General features: G+C 33.3%; 2 protein-coding genes across 2 annotated transcripts; both read left to right on the top strand.

Annotated features, from left to right (window-relative positions):
• LOC764852 (mitochondrial import inner membrane translocase subunit TIM14) lies at positions 1–6063 on the top strand. Its single transcript, XM_030981893.1, has 6 exons — positions 1–131; positions 1767–1818; positions 2503–2564; positions 3778–3854; positions 4637–4707; positions 5342–6063. The coding sequence occupies exons 1-6, from the start codon at positions 129–131 to the stop codon at positions 5413–5415; spliced, it is 339 nt and encodes a 112-aa protein (XP_030837753.1). The 5' UTR covers positions 1–128; the 3' UTR covers positions 5416–6063.
• A 2019-nt stretch (positions 6064–8082) lies between these two features.
• LOC583656 (centrosomal protein of 19 kDa) lies at positions 8083–12179 on the top strand. Its single transcript, XM_783558.5, has 2 exons — positions 8083–8166; positions 8779–12179. The coding sequence occupies exon 2, from the start codon at positions 8876–8878 to the stop codon at positions 9383–9385; it is 510 nt and encodes a 169-aa protein (XP_788651.1). The 5' UTR covers positions 8083–8166; positions 8779–8875; the 3' UTR covers positions 9386–12179.
• The last annotated feature ends 1750 nt before the right edge of the window (positions 12180–13929 follow it).

The following is a 13929-nucleotide window of genomic DNA, read 5'->3' as shown; positions in this document are numbered from 1 at the left end:
AAATTATGACGCAATCAACTGACTAGATTGAGCTGAGACGAACGTGGTGTTTGACTGAGCAATTTTTGCTGGAAGGAATTGGAAAAACACGCGGTTCTACGGGTTTTCTTAAGTCATATGATATAAACATGGTAAGAATAATATTTTAGATTGTTTGTTGGGTTAAAAATGTCTGATAATATTGTGATGTCACCAATAAATTTCCAGATTAGATTGGGGGACGTACGTCCCGGGATCGGGACAGCGTTGCAGTACGACGTTCGGCGACGCCATGAACATCAGGCGGCTAGACTAGCGGGGATGACAAACCAGTTCTCGTACCTTTGTTCACCCTTTCATTCATTGCCTGAGCTGAGCTGAGCTGAGCTGAGCTGAGACGGATTGTGAGAGTGAGACTCGACTGAGCTGAGATGAGTAGGTGGTTGACAATGTGCACTCACAGCTCACTGAGAGAACCGCAATAATCAACAAAATAATAAAGGACAAGACAAATTATGGCTTCTTTTGTCAATATTATTATTAAAATTAGATTTCGTATCAAAATGGTAAAAATGTGGAATTCAAAAAAGGATCAATTTAATTAAGCCAGGCAATTTAAGGGGCGGTGGGGGTTGTCGCTTTGTGAAATCGATGAAATAAAAAAAATAAAGACTCCACACGTAGTCACATATAGGAGCATCACTATCCTGGCTGTGTAGTAAAAGCTGTGCTTTTGATTCTCAACATTTCAAACACCTGCACTGTACAAAACTCAACTAATTTCAGTTTTCACTCAAAATCGGCACTTTAGTGACAATTGATGACACCTAAATAGCAGTAAAATACATTTTTTTTTAATTTACTGATGTTAAAAAGAATAATTTAAAAATTCAAATTGTAAGTCTAGTGTCAAACTTTGTTTACAGCTGCATCGACATGATTGTGTACAGTCTATGCGATTGTGTGTGGTGTGTATATTTGTGTATGGGTATAATAATACCTGCCTCACAGCAAGCATGCAGTGCTAGAGGTCAATACGCATTAGCATCGACTCTCTATGCTTTGCTGGAGTGCACGTAGTCTTTGTGGTTTGGTTGTAGTCTAACTCTTTACTTCTAAGTTCAGAGATTCTAAAGTTTAAGATTAAAGTTAAACAGACTAACAATTACATCATTGTCCTGTACGATGATCAGAGGTGCCAACCATTCCGTTTTTGCCGGAATTACTCCGTTTTTTCCTCCAAATTACGGTACCACGTTTTTTCTTCATAAAATACGGTTTTTAATGATTTTTTATTTTTTTATTTTTTAATTTTTTTATTTTTAATTTTTTTAAATTTTTATTTATTTTTTTTTTTTTTACATACCACACGTCAAACAACTGCCCTTAAATGGTGATTTGATCACGAATTCAATATAAAACTTATTTTAAAACATACTTGAAGAGAAAAGTATTCTCAAAAGAAAATAAATGCCGATAATACCAAAATAACCACAAAAAAAATTACCTGCTTGTATGGAAAAAACAGCATGATGAATGAACATTTCTGCATTGGAAGTGTGTCGCGCGTGGTTGTAAGGTTCTTTTTATGAATTCCTTTTTTTGGCTTGAAATTCCTTTTTTTTGCCATCATGATTCCTTTTTTTGGTCGCACAAGGTTGGCAGCTCTGGATGATGATGATGATCTGGACGATGATTGACGACAATGTCATTTTTCTGTTTGTGTTGTAGTCTACTATACCGTAAACAGTGATTTCCCTTAATTTTTTTTCTGCTTGTCTTTACAGGCTTCTTCTGTGATATTAGCCGGACTTGGCCTAGCTGCTGTTGGGTACCTAGGTAAATATTTATTTAAAAAATACTTTGGCTTGTTTTACCTTCTTTCACAATTTTCTTTTGGTTGCAAAAATTATGGTTTCCTTGAAGCAATATATCTTGATTTTAGTTTTTTTCTGTTCATCTCTCACTTTTTATGTCAAGAACTGAATCCCTATGTTCCTATTTTCCCTCCCTGTATTATTGATTACATGGTTGCAATGGAATTTGGTAAATTGCACTCACTTCAATTGTAAATTCAGTTTAGTTTATTTGGCATCATAAAAACATACAAACTTATGAATCATACACATGGACAAATAATAAGCCAGGACCTCTAAGAAGCAACTCTATCAAGGTAAACACAATATTAATTGAAATAGCAAAATGAATAAAATTTACTAGGTATACTAAATGAAATTACTAGGTATAACTATTTACTAAATGAAATGGGTCATTGGGCTTATGAATACATGAGATGCTAAAACATGTAAAAGTGGCAGGAACAGACACATTTTGCCTAAAACAATGCTCTTCTTCAGTCGTTCTTCTTAAATTCACTTTTTGGCAGATAATTCATATTTTCATGCTTTTCTTCAAATGCTATTCCTTAGATAGGGAAGCATTTAGTACCAGAAGCATTCTGTGTTTCTTTTACATCTATCATCATTGTAAATGTGTGGAAATTATCTATTTTCTTATTTTTAGGGAGACTAGCTATACAGACAGGAAAGCTTGTACAACAGAATTCATCAAAGATGCCCAAATTTGTAAGTAATATCAATATCTAGTGTGTGCATTTATGCAAGCTATTTGTTGGGTTGCAATGGATTTAAACCAGTGAAATCCATCATTAGCTGATTGAGATGAAATTTATATTTATGATTTGTTTAATATGATACCGGTACTTTAATATGCATTTCATTTAATTTTTTTTCTTCTATTTTTTTTAATTTTTTTTATTTATTTTTTTATTTATTTATTTATTTATTTATTTATTTTTTTTTTTTATTTATTTATTTTTTTTTTTTTTGGGGGGGGGGGGGGGGTAATGTACAGTGTGTACTTGTATATAGGCCCATAATTTGTGAATCAAAATGATAACATTGCATTTAAATACTTTCTTTTTTAAAATGCAGTTTCATGAATTTGCATAACAAGTTATGTTCATCTTCATGAACAAAAGAAATTTAAAGAGTATCCACAATGCAATGTACACCCTTCCTCCATTGCATTTTGTAACAAAAAATGCAATTTTATTTCAAGTACCAAGTCGTGTACTACCAACTGTAATAGAAACCATAATTTTATTTATTATGAAAATGCATTCAATTGATAACTTGTAACTAATCTAGATGTACATGTATTTGATAACAATTCTGCATACTTTGCTTTTTAAAGAAACAAACTTAATCATAGTTTGTCAATTTATATTGAAAATAGTCCCGGGGGGGGGGGGGCTTACTTTTTAAGCAGAGTATATGTGCTACATGTAAATATCTGGGTATAAAAGTAACCTTTTTGCTTTACTAATAACATTGAGGTTTCAAGATAAATATTAAAGGGATCCAGTAACTTTGTCTTAGATCCTTTAGAAATAATCCTTGATTAAGCTCATGCTGCAATGATAATTATAAACCTTTAGGTCAGTCAGGAACTTCATGACTACAAGCCGATCGCCTGTCTGATTATCAAGATATTAATGATTGGATTTACAAATTTTGAAAACCGTTCGCTGAACGATTTTCATAACACTACAGTCTATTGGGGAAAACGAGTATGGTAAAACCGGTCACTCAAAGATTTTTGCTTTTTTGAGGCACATCTTGATCATTTTGAAGCGCGATTTTTATAGGGCTTAAATATTACACCATATCACAGACACTGGTAACATGTAGGACCGTGTATCTCAGATTTAACATTGTTAAATGATCCCTTTAATCTAATGTATAATTTTTGTTTAACTGTTCCTGTATTCAACAGAACTTCAACACCTATTACAAAGGGGGATTTGAACCCAAGATGTCAAAGAGAGAAGCAAGTTTGATTTTGGGAGTAAGGTGAGTGTTAATCCTAAATGTAATGATTAACTTGTTAATTTTCTCTAATTTTAAAGAATTAAACAAAAATTATCAACCCAGAATGTTGACAAAAAAAGCCTGCTTTGTCAAGAAATCTCATATCGATTTGGGATTTTTCCACCATCGAAAGATAACCTATGTTATTAGAAATTCACATATTATTTTCATCTTATGGATGAAATTGTTTCTAAAATTATATTTCATAGATAATTGCTTTTTTTTTTTGGATAAAAAATGTAAATAATTATTTACTTTTTTTATCAAAATTTTCCATTAATGAAAATTTTTGAATTTCTAGGTGAACAGTATATAATGGATTTTTTTTTCTTCAGCCAGACAGATGACCATGATTTAATTGAAGACAACTGAAGACAACTGAATACTTACATGTACCTCACCTTGACCAATAACGGTCAAATTTTGAAACTTAAAAAACTTTCTGAGAAGGCTTTATGAAAATTAATTACTGAAATTAGTGAGCTGCTTTATGTTTCATTGTGTAGGATATCATCTGCATCAAATGAGTTAAAATATGATTGCAATCATCGCATATGAATATGTAATGGTTAAACCTACTAAAATTAGAAACCATAAAATGTTTAGTGTCAGCAACAGACAAAATGCAAACACTTTGTACATCAGGCTCATTCCCAAGAAACTTTGAACTGGGTTTTTTGATATATAGAATTTCATACTTTGTCCTTACAAGGCAAAATAAAACGGACTATTAATGTGACCTCTAATAAACATTGCCATTTCAGTGCATCAGCAGCCAGGGGTAAAGTAAGGGATGCGCACCGGAAGATCATGCTTCTAAACCATCCTGACAGAGGTAAGAACATAAGTTGGAAAATGGATTTCTTTACCTTCTTGTGATCTCAATTAGTGTTTGCCTTTTTATTTCAAAGTTTTGTTTTGTATTAAAAGGAGAAAAAAGCATATTGTCTTTTGGGGCCAGTATTGCACTAACTGAGTAACTCCTATACTTTACGCAGGGCAAAGAGTTATGCCTAAAAGCTCCTTGCAACAGGGTTTACACACTTCTGGCACTTTTAACATTCGATATATGCTGTTCTGCTTCTTGCTATAGCACATGGCTGACATTGGCTACAATTTAAGAAATATTGATACTTTTTACAGGAGGCAAAAGTTGATAAGTTATTACAGTCCAAAGCTGTTTGATACATTCATACAGCATATACAACAATTTCTTGTATGTAGAGGAAACTGCTGTGATAATACCAATCAATTAAAAGCCAGGTAAATGAACTGAAACGCTCAATCCAATTAGACCCATTTAAACAAGATAGACAATGATGGAAAGAAAAGTTGAAAAATAATCATAATACTTGTTTATGCAACCCTGTTTAATTGTGATACAGTCATGTACATAGGTAAGCTTGATGGTAAAAACTGTCAAATTATACCTCATCTGTGCATATTGTTTCTTTCTACCCCTCTTGCAGGTGGTTCCCCTTATCTTGCAACCAAGATCAACGAAGCCAAGGACTACCTGGAGAGTCAAGGAAAGAAATTATGATGACACTGACCATCGTCTGCTCCTTGAACTATTTAGAGACTTGAATTTGACAACGGTTGTTGTTGTTGATGTGATCAATGAAATAATGAGGAGAAAAGTAACCAAAGAGAAAAGGGATGTCCGATGCTCTCCTAAATGTTCCACCGTAAATGTTGGTTGGTGTTGTCATTCATCTATTGGAAGACTACTCAGAAGGACTCATGAGCTCTACCCAGCTCGAATGGGAATAAGAAGAAAAAGATTAACCAGATCTATTTTTAAACCATCTTGCTCATTCTTCCTAAGTCTCTCTTTTTATGATCAAGACTCAACACTTACATGTGTCTGGTGCACTTGTCCCCCCCCCCCCCCCTCAAAAAAAAATGTATCTAGACTCCCCAAATTGTGGAAACTAAAATGGCCCCAATTTTAGAGATCCATGGTGAAAAAAGTAGTGTGGAGCCCTACAGCTTATGCTTCTTATTATGTCAATACTAAATCTAATGCAATCACAAATCTTGTTACTTATCAAAAATTACTTTGTTAAAATGCATGCTCTAAATGTTTTTTAAACAGCAATATAAATTGCATGTGTGGATAATGATGTGATATGTACAGTATTTAGAGGACTGCGATGCACACTGCTTTTTCTTCATTTCATCTGTGTTTTGTGTCACTTTGAATCAAAGTTATCAGCCACTTATTTGTCCAATTCACTCTAAATTATATTGGCTTTAAAAGGATATTGAATGGTTTAAGAGTTGATATGGATTAACACTATAAGATTGCTGTCTTATATCATTTCCCTACTGCTTCCAAGTTTGTCTTGATATGTTTAATGATTTATTTCCAAAAATATTGTAGAAAATGTAGAGAAAAAATATTTACCATGCCTATAAATTATTTACATTATGTTAAATGAATGCCTTGCATCTAATTGCTCTGACTTTGCTTGTGAGTGAACTTTGCACATTTTAATTGAATGCATAATTTCAAGTTATCTTTGTGTATTTTTTGTATAATTACTGGTAATAAAAAAAAAAAACCTTCTCAGGAGATCCTATAGACTTAAACAGAATCTTGGTAATATGAACTACAGCCAAAACTGTCTATAGCGATTGCTCAAGGGAAACACAATTTTTTTTGGTTACCTAGGTTGATATCATGTTATGGGTATTGCAAAGATTCTTCGGTAAAGTAAGAAGTTTTTTCTTCATCTTTGAATTCATGTACTTCACAATAGAATGTCATGGTAACAGAGATGGACTTTAAGTCTGGCTGCACTTGGAGTCAGTTTTTACAAAGCAATAAAAAAAAAAAAAAATATATATATATAAATATATATTTTGTTGTAATGCTGTTGTTTATTTAGTTGGTTTCACATGAGAGAGAGAGAGAGAGAGAGAGAGAGATGTTACATGTCACTATAAAATAGCAGATGAGATATAATAAAAGGAAAAGCAAAAAATACATGAGGTGATTATTAACAGACATGTCTTTGCTATGTATTACAATATTAAGATCATATTGAATGAATAGTCTTTTTCCTTCTTCTTCTTCATCTTCTTGCTTTTCCTCTTCTTCTCCTTCTCTTTCTTGTTCTCCTTCTTCTACTACTACTCTTTTTGTATTCTTCTTCATGAGAGAGATATAATAAAAGGAAAAGCAAAGAAACCTGAGATGATTATTAATAGACATGTCTTTTCAACGTATTATAACATTAAGATCATATTGAATGAATAGTTTTTTTTTTCCTTCTTCTTCATCTTCTTCCTCTTTTTCTCCTTCTCTTTCTTGTTCTCCTTCTACTACCTCCGTATCCTTATTCTTTGTCATTTGTCCTCCTACTTCCACTTCTTCCTTCTCATCTTTTTGTATTCTTCTCCATGAGAGAGATAAAGAGATGTTATATGTCACTAGATAGCAGATGAGATATAATAAAAGGAAAAGCAAAGAAAACAAGATGATTATTAACAGACATGTCTTTGCTATGTATTACAACATTAAGATCATATTGAATGAATAGTTTTTTTTCTTCTTCTTCTTCATCTTCTTCCTCTTCCTCTTCTTCTCCTTCGCTTTCTTGTTCTCCTTCTACTACCTCTTCCCCCCTTTCCTTCTCATCCTTTTTTATTCTTCTTCATGTTTCTATCCTCTTCCTCTTATTCTTCCTCTTTCTTATTCTTTTTCTTTTCCTTTGTCTTTTCTTTTCTGATCTGCTTAATTTCTTCTTTTCTTCTTCTTCATCTTCTTCTCCTCCTTCTCTTTCTTTTTTCTCTTAATTATGGCCATGGAAGACCTGATTTACGGGCTAACTGTCTACAAATAAAATTGGTGCATTAGTTAACCGTCTTTCTGTGCTCATCAACACCATTCGCAGAATCCTTCTTCCCTGAAGTTTATAAACTCTGGAATGACCTACCTCATGCAACCAAACGTGGACATAAAATCCAGCAGTCTTCAGCAACCCAACAATTAAACCAAATAGCATAACCCCTGAAATACACAAATGTATACTCTAGTCACGCCAAGTTATACTTCTAGTTATAGTTTCGGCTTAACTGTCGGAAGAGACGAACACAATGTACAAAAGCAAAATACATTATATCAAGTAAAATTTCTAAAGTGAGCTGAATTTGCGCTTTTATTTTCCATTTTTGTTTTACCTTCAAGTTCACCATCACAGTTAATAAAATAAATTTGTTGATCGGAACAAAATTGTATTTCTTGGCCAAAATTCCACTGATTTGCTTGATCCCTAGTAGATACCAGGTAGGTTTAAGAAAGATTTACTGTACTATCTCTCATTGTACATTTTAATTACATGTGTGAATTGTACATGTAGAAGAATGTGTAAAGATAACAAAACACAGCGGAGCAGTCATCGCACTGTTGTGTAGACATCTGTGACTGGCGGCTGTACGAAAGAACAGTCAAAGGGAGCCAACCCCATCGGCCTAGGCGTCCCCTTGCCGCTGGCCCCGGTGGGTATGGGTTGGGCTTAATTGTGTTGTGCTCTGATAGTCTGATACAGGCACAAAAGAATGTTTCATATCTTGGTAATTCTACAGTCTCTGCCCAACTAAGTAATATTTAGCAATGATGCATAGACTCTAGAGAACATGAATCTGTCATGTAATTTAGACAAATGCAGGAGTCGTTGATTATTAATTTTATTAGATCTAGATCTAGATCTAGATTCTAGACCCTAAATCATTTTATTTTTAGGCTCAGTCAGTGATATATTATTACTTTATTAGTCTAGTCTACCAACAATAATCATGTTTAGCCCGTAAAAACTAAAAACTTTGATTATGGATAGACTAGATCTAGGTCTACATACATGAAGTTTATGTTTAAAACATTTTTGTCTTGCATTTGCAGGTGCAGATAGTGTTGGTCTTGCTTCCTTCTTCTTCGATCAGACCTGAGCCTTATCCCAAGGATTCAAGCTAGATTATTAGCAACAAAGACAATCAGGATGGCCCTTGTGCCAAAGAAATGTGGAATAAGGGTGGATCCTCCTACCCTGATCGTGACATACATCGATGAACGGTCCGGCAAGAAACGCCAGAGGTCACTGCCCCTTCGTAAATTCACCAAGCAGTCCAACATTGACGCGGCCATCGAGGACCTGAAGGTAAAGCCCAAGCACCGGGAGCTGATTGAACAGATCAACCGACGGCAGCTAGAGAAGCTCCTTAAGGTCATCCAGGAACGCCAGGACGGCAGACGACTCGACGACGCCATCAAGAAGGTGGAGAAGGAGATGGAGGTCGTCATCGATCCGAACGAGAACCTCAACACGCTAGATGACGGGGCCCTCAGTGAAAAGAAGGCAATCATGGACGAGACTTTCGAGAAGAACCGTAAGAAACCCGGTGATCCTGGATTCCAGTATGAAGTGGAGATTGATTTTGAGAAGGAAGGTCCACCGATTGAATCGAGTGGTTGGGATGATTCGGAAGAAGATTCAGATCCATTGTTTTAGGAACCCAGCTTTTAAAAATTCAAAGACTCCCTGAAAAGCTACGAAAACTCTTCAACGATTCGCTCAAGTTTTTATTTGAATATAATGCATTATTGATAGAACCAGTACTTTTATTTCTGTAAGGTAAAAGAAAAAAGCTCTGCACATTGTGGACCAACATTTATAAATGTAGTATGAATGAAAAACATGACGATGGTGCTTGCTATCCTTTTGTGTTGGTAATTTATGTACAGTGTACTTGTTAAAGAATATTGAAATTATTTTTATAACTGTAAGTCGACCTTTCAGTTTGTAATACTAATACACAAATTCCTGCTGACTAATTGCTTTGGCATGCAGTTTATAAACTTGTTATCTTGCTTCTAGGCTTGAATAATTTAAAACCTACCTTGTTAGTACTGCCAGCTGATAAACGTACTTCGCAAGGTTTGTATCATCATTTTTTTTAACCACTATGTACATGTAGCCTTTCATAGCTATACATACATACATGTAGACTGCTGTATTTGAATATGTTACAGGATGTGAAAGGTTTGGGTTTTTTGTTTTTTTTTCTTCAATAATTAAAAAACAAAATTATCAGGTAGTAAAGAAAAGCGGATTTTCCCTGATATTGATATTAGTAATTAATGTCATTATTACCCAATTGACAACGATACAAAGTTAGTTTGATTTGGTATTATGACGATAACCTTCATGGCTCTTAACCTTACAGTTTATTTACCTGTGAATTGTTTCATTTGCACACAAGATGCATATCATGCATTGTTGCTTTTACTTTTCATGTTCCGTGGTGCATTCATTCAGGAATTCATTTTTAACCATATGCTTTTGTTATGCTGCAGATTTGTATTTTTATACGCAACTACGCAAGATATGAATGATTTAGTATTGTGTTTTGTAGTCCAATTTTATATTTTGCTTTGTATTCTTGAAGCATAACCTCAATGACTTTTTTAATGCATTTATTACTTATTGGACCTACATGTAGTGTACTGAAAAAATACATGGGCTTGGTAAGTATTGTAGCTGTGTTAAATACAAAACAATACATGTAATACTTAAATAACAGTGTGAGAAAATGGCACGTGTACAACGCCCGATCCGCGAACAGAAAGTACTTTTCTACTCTGATGTATTGATTACCAGTTTAGGTTCCTACTGGTTTGCAAAGATCTTTGATGTATTCAGAACTTTTAGACATTCATGAATTTGACAGAGAAATTGAAATGCATGGATGTAACAAGATGAATTATTATTCTGTTTAGATTTTACACATTGACAGTGTGAGTACCTAACATTCAGCTTATCAACTTTATTTGGCTATTCACGTACCCTCCATCTCATGTATTCATGCATTTTAAGGCAGAAACTGTAGTCTTGAAAATGTACTTAATGTAACATCCTTGTTACATGGCTTATACAACTGCATTTTGTATTTAATGTGGTATTTCTTTCATAATGATTTTGCATATATAATACATGTATATGTTGAGCTGTAATTTATTTTTGTATTTGATAATATGAAATATATTTATATGGAGCTGGTTGATGTCCGAACGAGACCACATGCACGTACTACACTGTATTGAAGGGAAAAATAGATTCAGTGCACACTGAAATTGAATCAATCTCAAATTGCTTGAAGATATGTGCCAAAGTGATATAATTTTTTGAAGTTCTAATTAATTTTCAAAATGTTATTATACATTCTAACACATTATGATTTCCAATGCTGAAATGATGTGAAAGATACCTGTTCATTTTAGAAAGAACGAGTAAAAATGAAGGAGTTTTAAACAGATTACAAAGTTAGATATCTATCATTACCATCATCAAAACACAGTGCAATATTATAATGATGGATGACTGATGATATGTACATTTCCATGCATGGTTTACTTTCTGTATAGAAAAGTGTTGGAAACTAAAGTGTAAATATTGTAGTACTATATGCATAAACATGTAAAGTATGTTCATAGACAGAATGAATTACTCACGCCGAAAGAGGGCTCATCTGTAAAAAGTGTTCTAGATTGGGCACAAGGGCAAGTGACAATCGGTCTCCTAGACCTGGGCCCTGTTCCACAAAACTTGTTATCAAGTACAAGATAAGATGATTGTTATTTAAGCTACTGAAATGTCTCAAGAAATGCGTTTTTTCTTTATTTTAGAATTTGTGATACATGACATGTGCACGTCGGTTATCTAAAATTGTTTACATTTGGACCTACAGTAAATCTGTATAACACGCAGTTTACTGATGTATATCTCTGTTTTACTTTTTGTAAAGTTGCATGATCCCCCTAAATATTGCCTGATATAGCAACTACCAGTATCCAACATAAATTTAAATAAACGACACATTCCCTCTTTCTCCCCCCCCCCCCTCTCTCTCTCTCTCTTTCTCTCTCTGTGGCTCTCTCCCCTTGAAAGTAAGTTGTCATTACATGTACATGAAGCTCCTTAGGGAAGAATTTTGCAGTTTTCAAGTATTTCTGTTGTACCCACCCCCCCCCCCCCCCCACACACAATCCTGAATACACTTCTGTAGGCAATACATAAGTATCCTCTTTGTTTTATGTGTTCCATCAACACTGTATTATACATGCATTGAGAGGAAACAAAGCGATAGAATGATGCAATATTTTTTCACTATACTTGTCAGTGTTTTTTGTGTCCATTATGTATATATTAGTGTTACCCTTGATACAAACCTTGATATCACTGTTGTGAGAAATCCAATATTTGTTTTATAGTGTGTTGTTGCTAAATAAACATACACTGAAACAAACTTTTGCTAAATGTTCATTTTTGCAGTCTTTGAATGTACATGTCATTGACAAATATAGTGTGTACATGTATGTGTTTCGTATACTTGATTATTCATACCGCTTGTAAATTTGATGTTTTTTGTGTTTCATATTTCAAGAATGGAAGGTGCACACCCACATACCCGGTACTTAAAAAATAAAAAACTTGGTATTTGGGAATGAATAATTTAGTTGATAATTGTATGTGAAGGCTATGAGGCAGGAGTTTTTAGATTTTATTTTTTGAAAATCTTGAGCTGTGCATGGCATATTGCCCATACTCTACAAAACTGCATACAAAAAAATAACAATAATCAATATTCTTTAAAAATATTTAAAAAATATTGTCATTTATTATCAAGATATATTCACACACATTTGAATTTAATTCCTGAAAAAAATTACATTCTATTACATGATCATCAAAGAAAAACAAAACAAATTTTAGCAAGACTTCATCCTCCAAAAGTTACAATTGAATAGAAAAGTAATTTTGTTAAAACAAAATTGGTCCTTTATTCACTATTGGCCTTCCATAAGTCGCTGGACCAGACACCATCCATACCACCCACAAGATTTTTAAAGAATTTCACAGATTACCTTAAAAAATATATTCATATTTTCATTAATAATGTTTGAGTAATAAAGTGGGCACAATAACTCTTCAATGGGACTAAATTTGCAATGACGGAACTTGTTCTGCTGCATGGAGAAAAATAAATCCTTTCTTAGACCACAAACATTGTTCAGCACCCAAATTGTTTGGCAGAATTGCTTCCTACAGCATGGAAAGGGTTGATGCATCTCATTCAACATTCATGAATATTCAAATTCAAATTTTATTGATTTCAATCCAAACAAATAGGATCATTCTCAATTTTTTTAACACATTAGATAAAAAATTGAATTACATATGAGTTGTTAAAATGGGAACATACCATTGGGAGGGGGATCAAAATTTCCCTTTTAAATTCATAATGACTTCAAATATTTAGAAAAATCATTGAGCAGCAAGCTTTTATGAGGGCATGTAAATGGCATTAAGTTATACACAGCTATGATAATAATAAAGATGTATTTTTACATTTTAAATCATCCTCATCCATTAGTCTATTAACATGCAGGAAGAAGATCATAGTACTGAATTGGTACATCTAACACAATAGTTCAAACAACATAATATAAACATTTGAAGAGAATTAATAGATGAAAAGATTTGGTCAAAGCCAAGATCCAAGACAGAGAGGATGGTACCCACCCTCATCAGATTACTATAATATTTTTATATTTTCATTGATATATCACCAATTATCCAATTCTTTATCATCAAATAATATACATTGTAAAAGTAAAACCATCACTAATGGAATATATATATATAATTATATATATATATATATATATATATATATATATATATATATATATATATATAAATATCATTACCATAAAATTTGTAACAAAAAAAATGCTTTATTAAGTCATGATTTGCACCGTTATGAAGAAAATAAAAGAATTGGCAAAGGCACCCTTAAATGATTAGTTTTTACTGATTACGCGAAAAATTTTCTCAGTGTAAACAGGTCTACTTCTATGCTGTGCGGCAATACTTTAAGATGGAGCTTCAAATATATGCAATACTAATTGCACATATACTACTTGTCATACCCTGTAAAGGTTTTCCAGCTAGCACCAAAAGTTAACTAGACGGGTTAAAAATGCATTTCATTA

The sequence above is a fragment of the Strongylocentrotus purpuratus genome, unplaced genomic scaffold (assembly GCF_000002235.5).
Source record: "Strongylocentrotus purpuratus isolate Spur 01 unplaced genomic scaffold, Spur_5.0 spur5_scaffold_12, whole genome shotgun sequence".
Classification (NCBI taxonomy): Eukaryota; Metazoa; Echinodermata; class Echinoidea; order Camarodonta; family Strongylocentrotidae; genus Strongylocentrotus; species Strongylocentrotus purpuratus.
The sequence above is the reverse complement of the archived record's forward strand: the minus strand, read 5'-3'. Positions and strand labels throughout refer to the sequence as shown.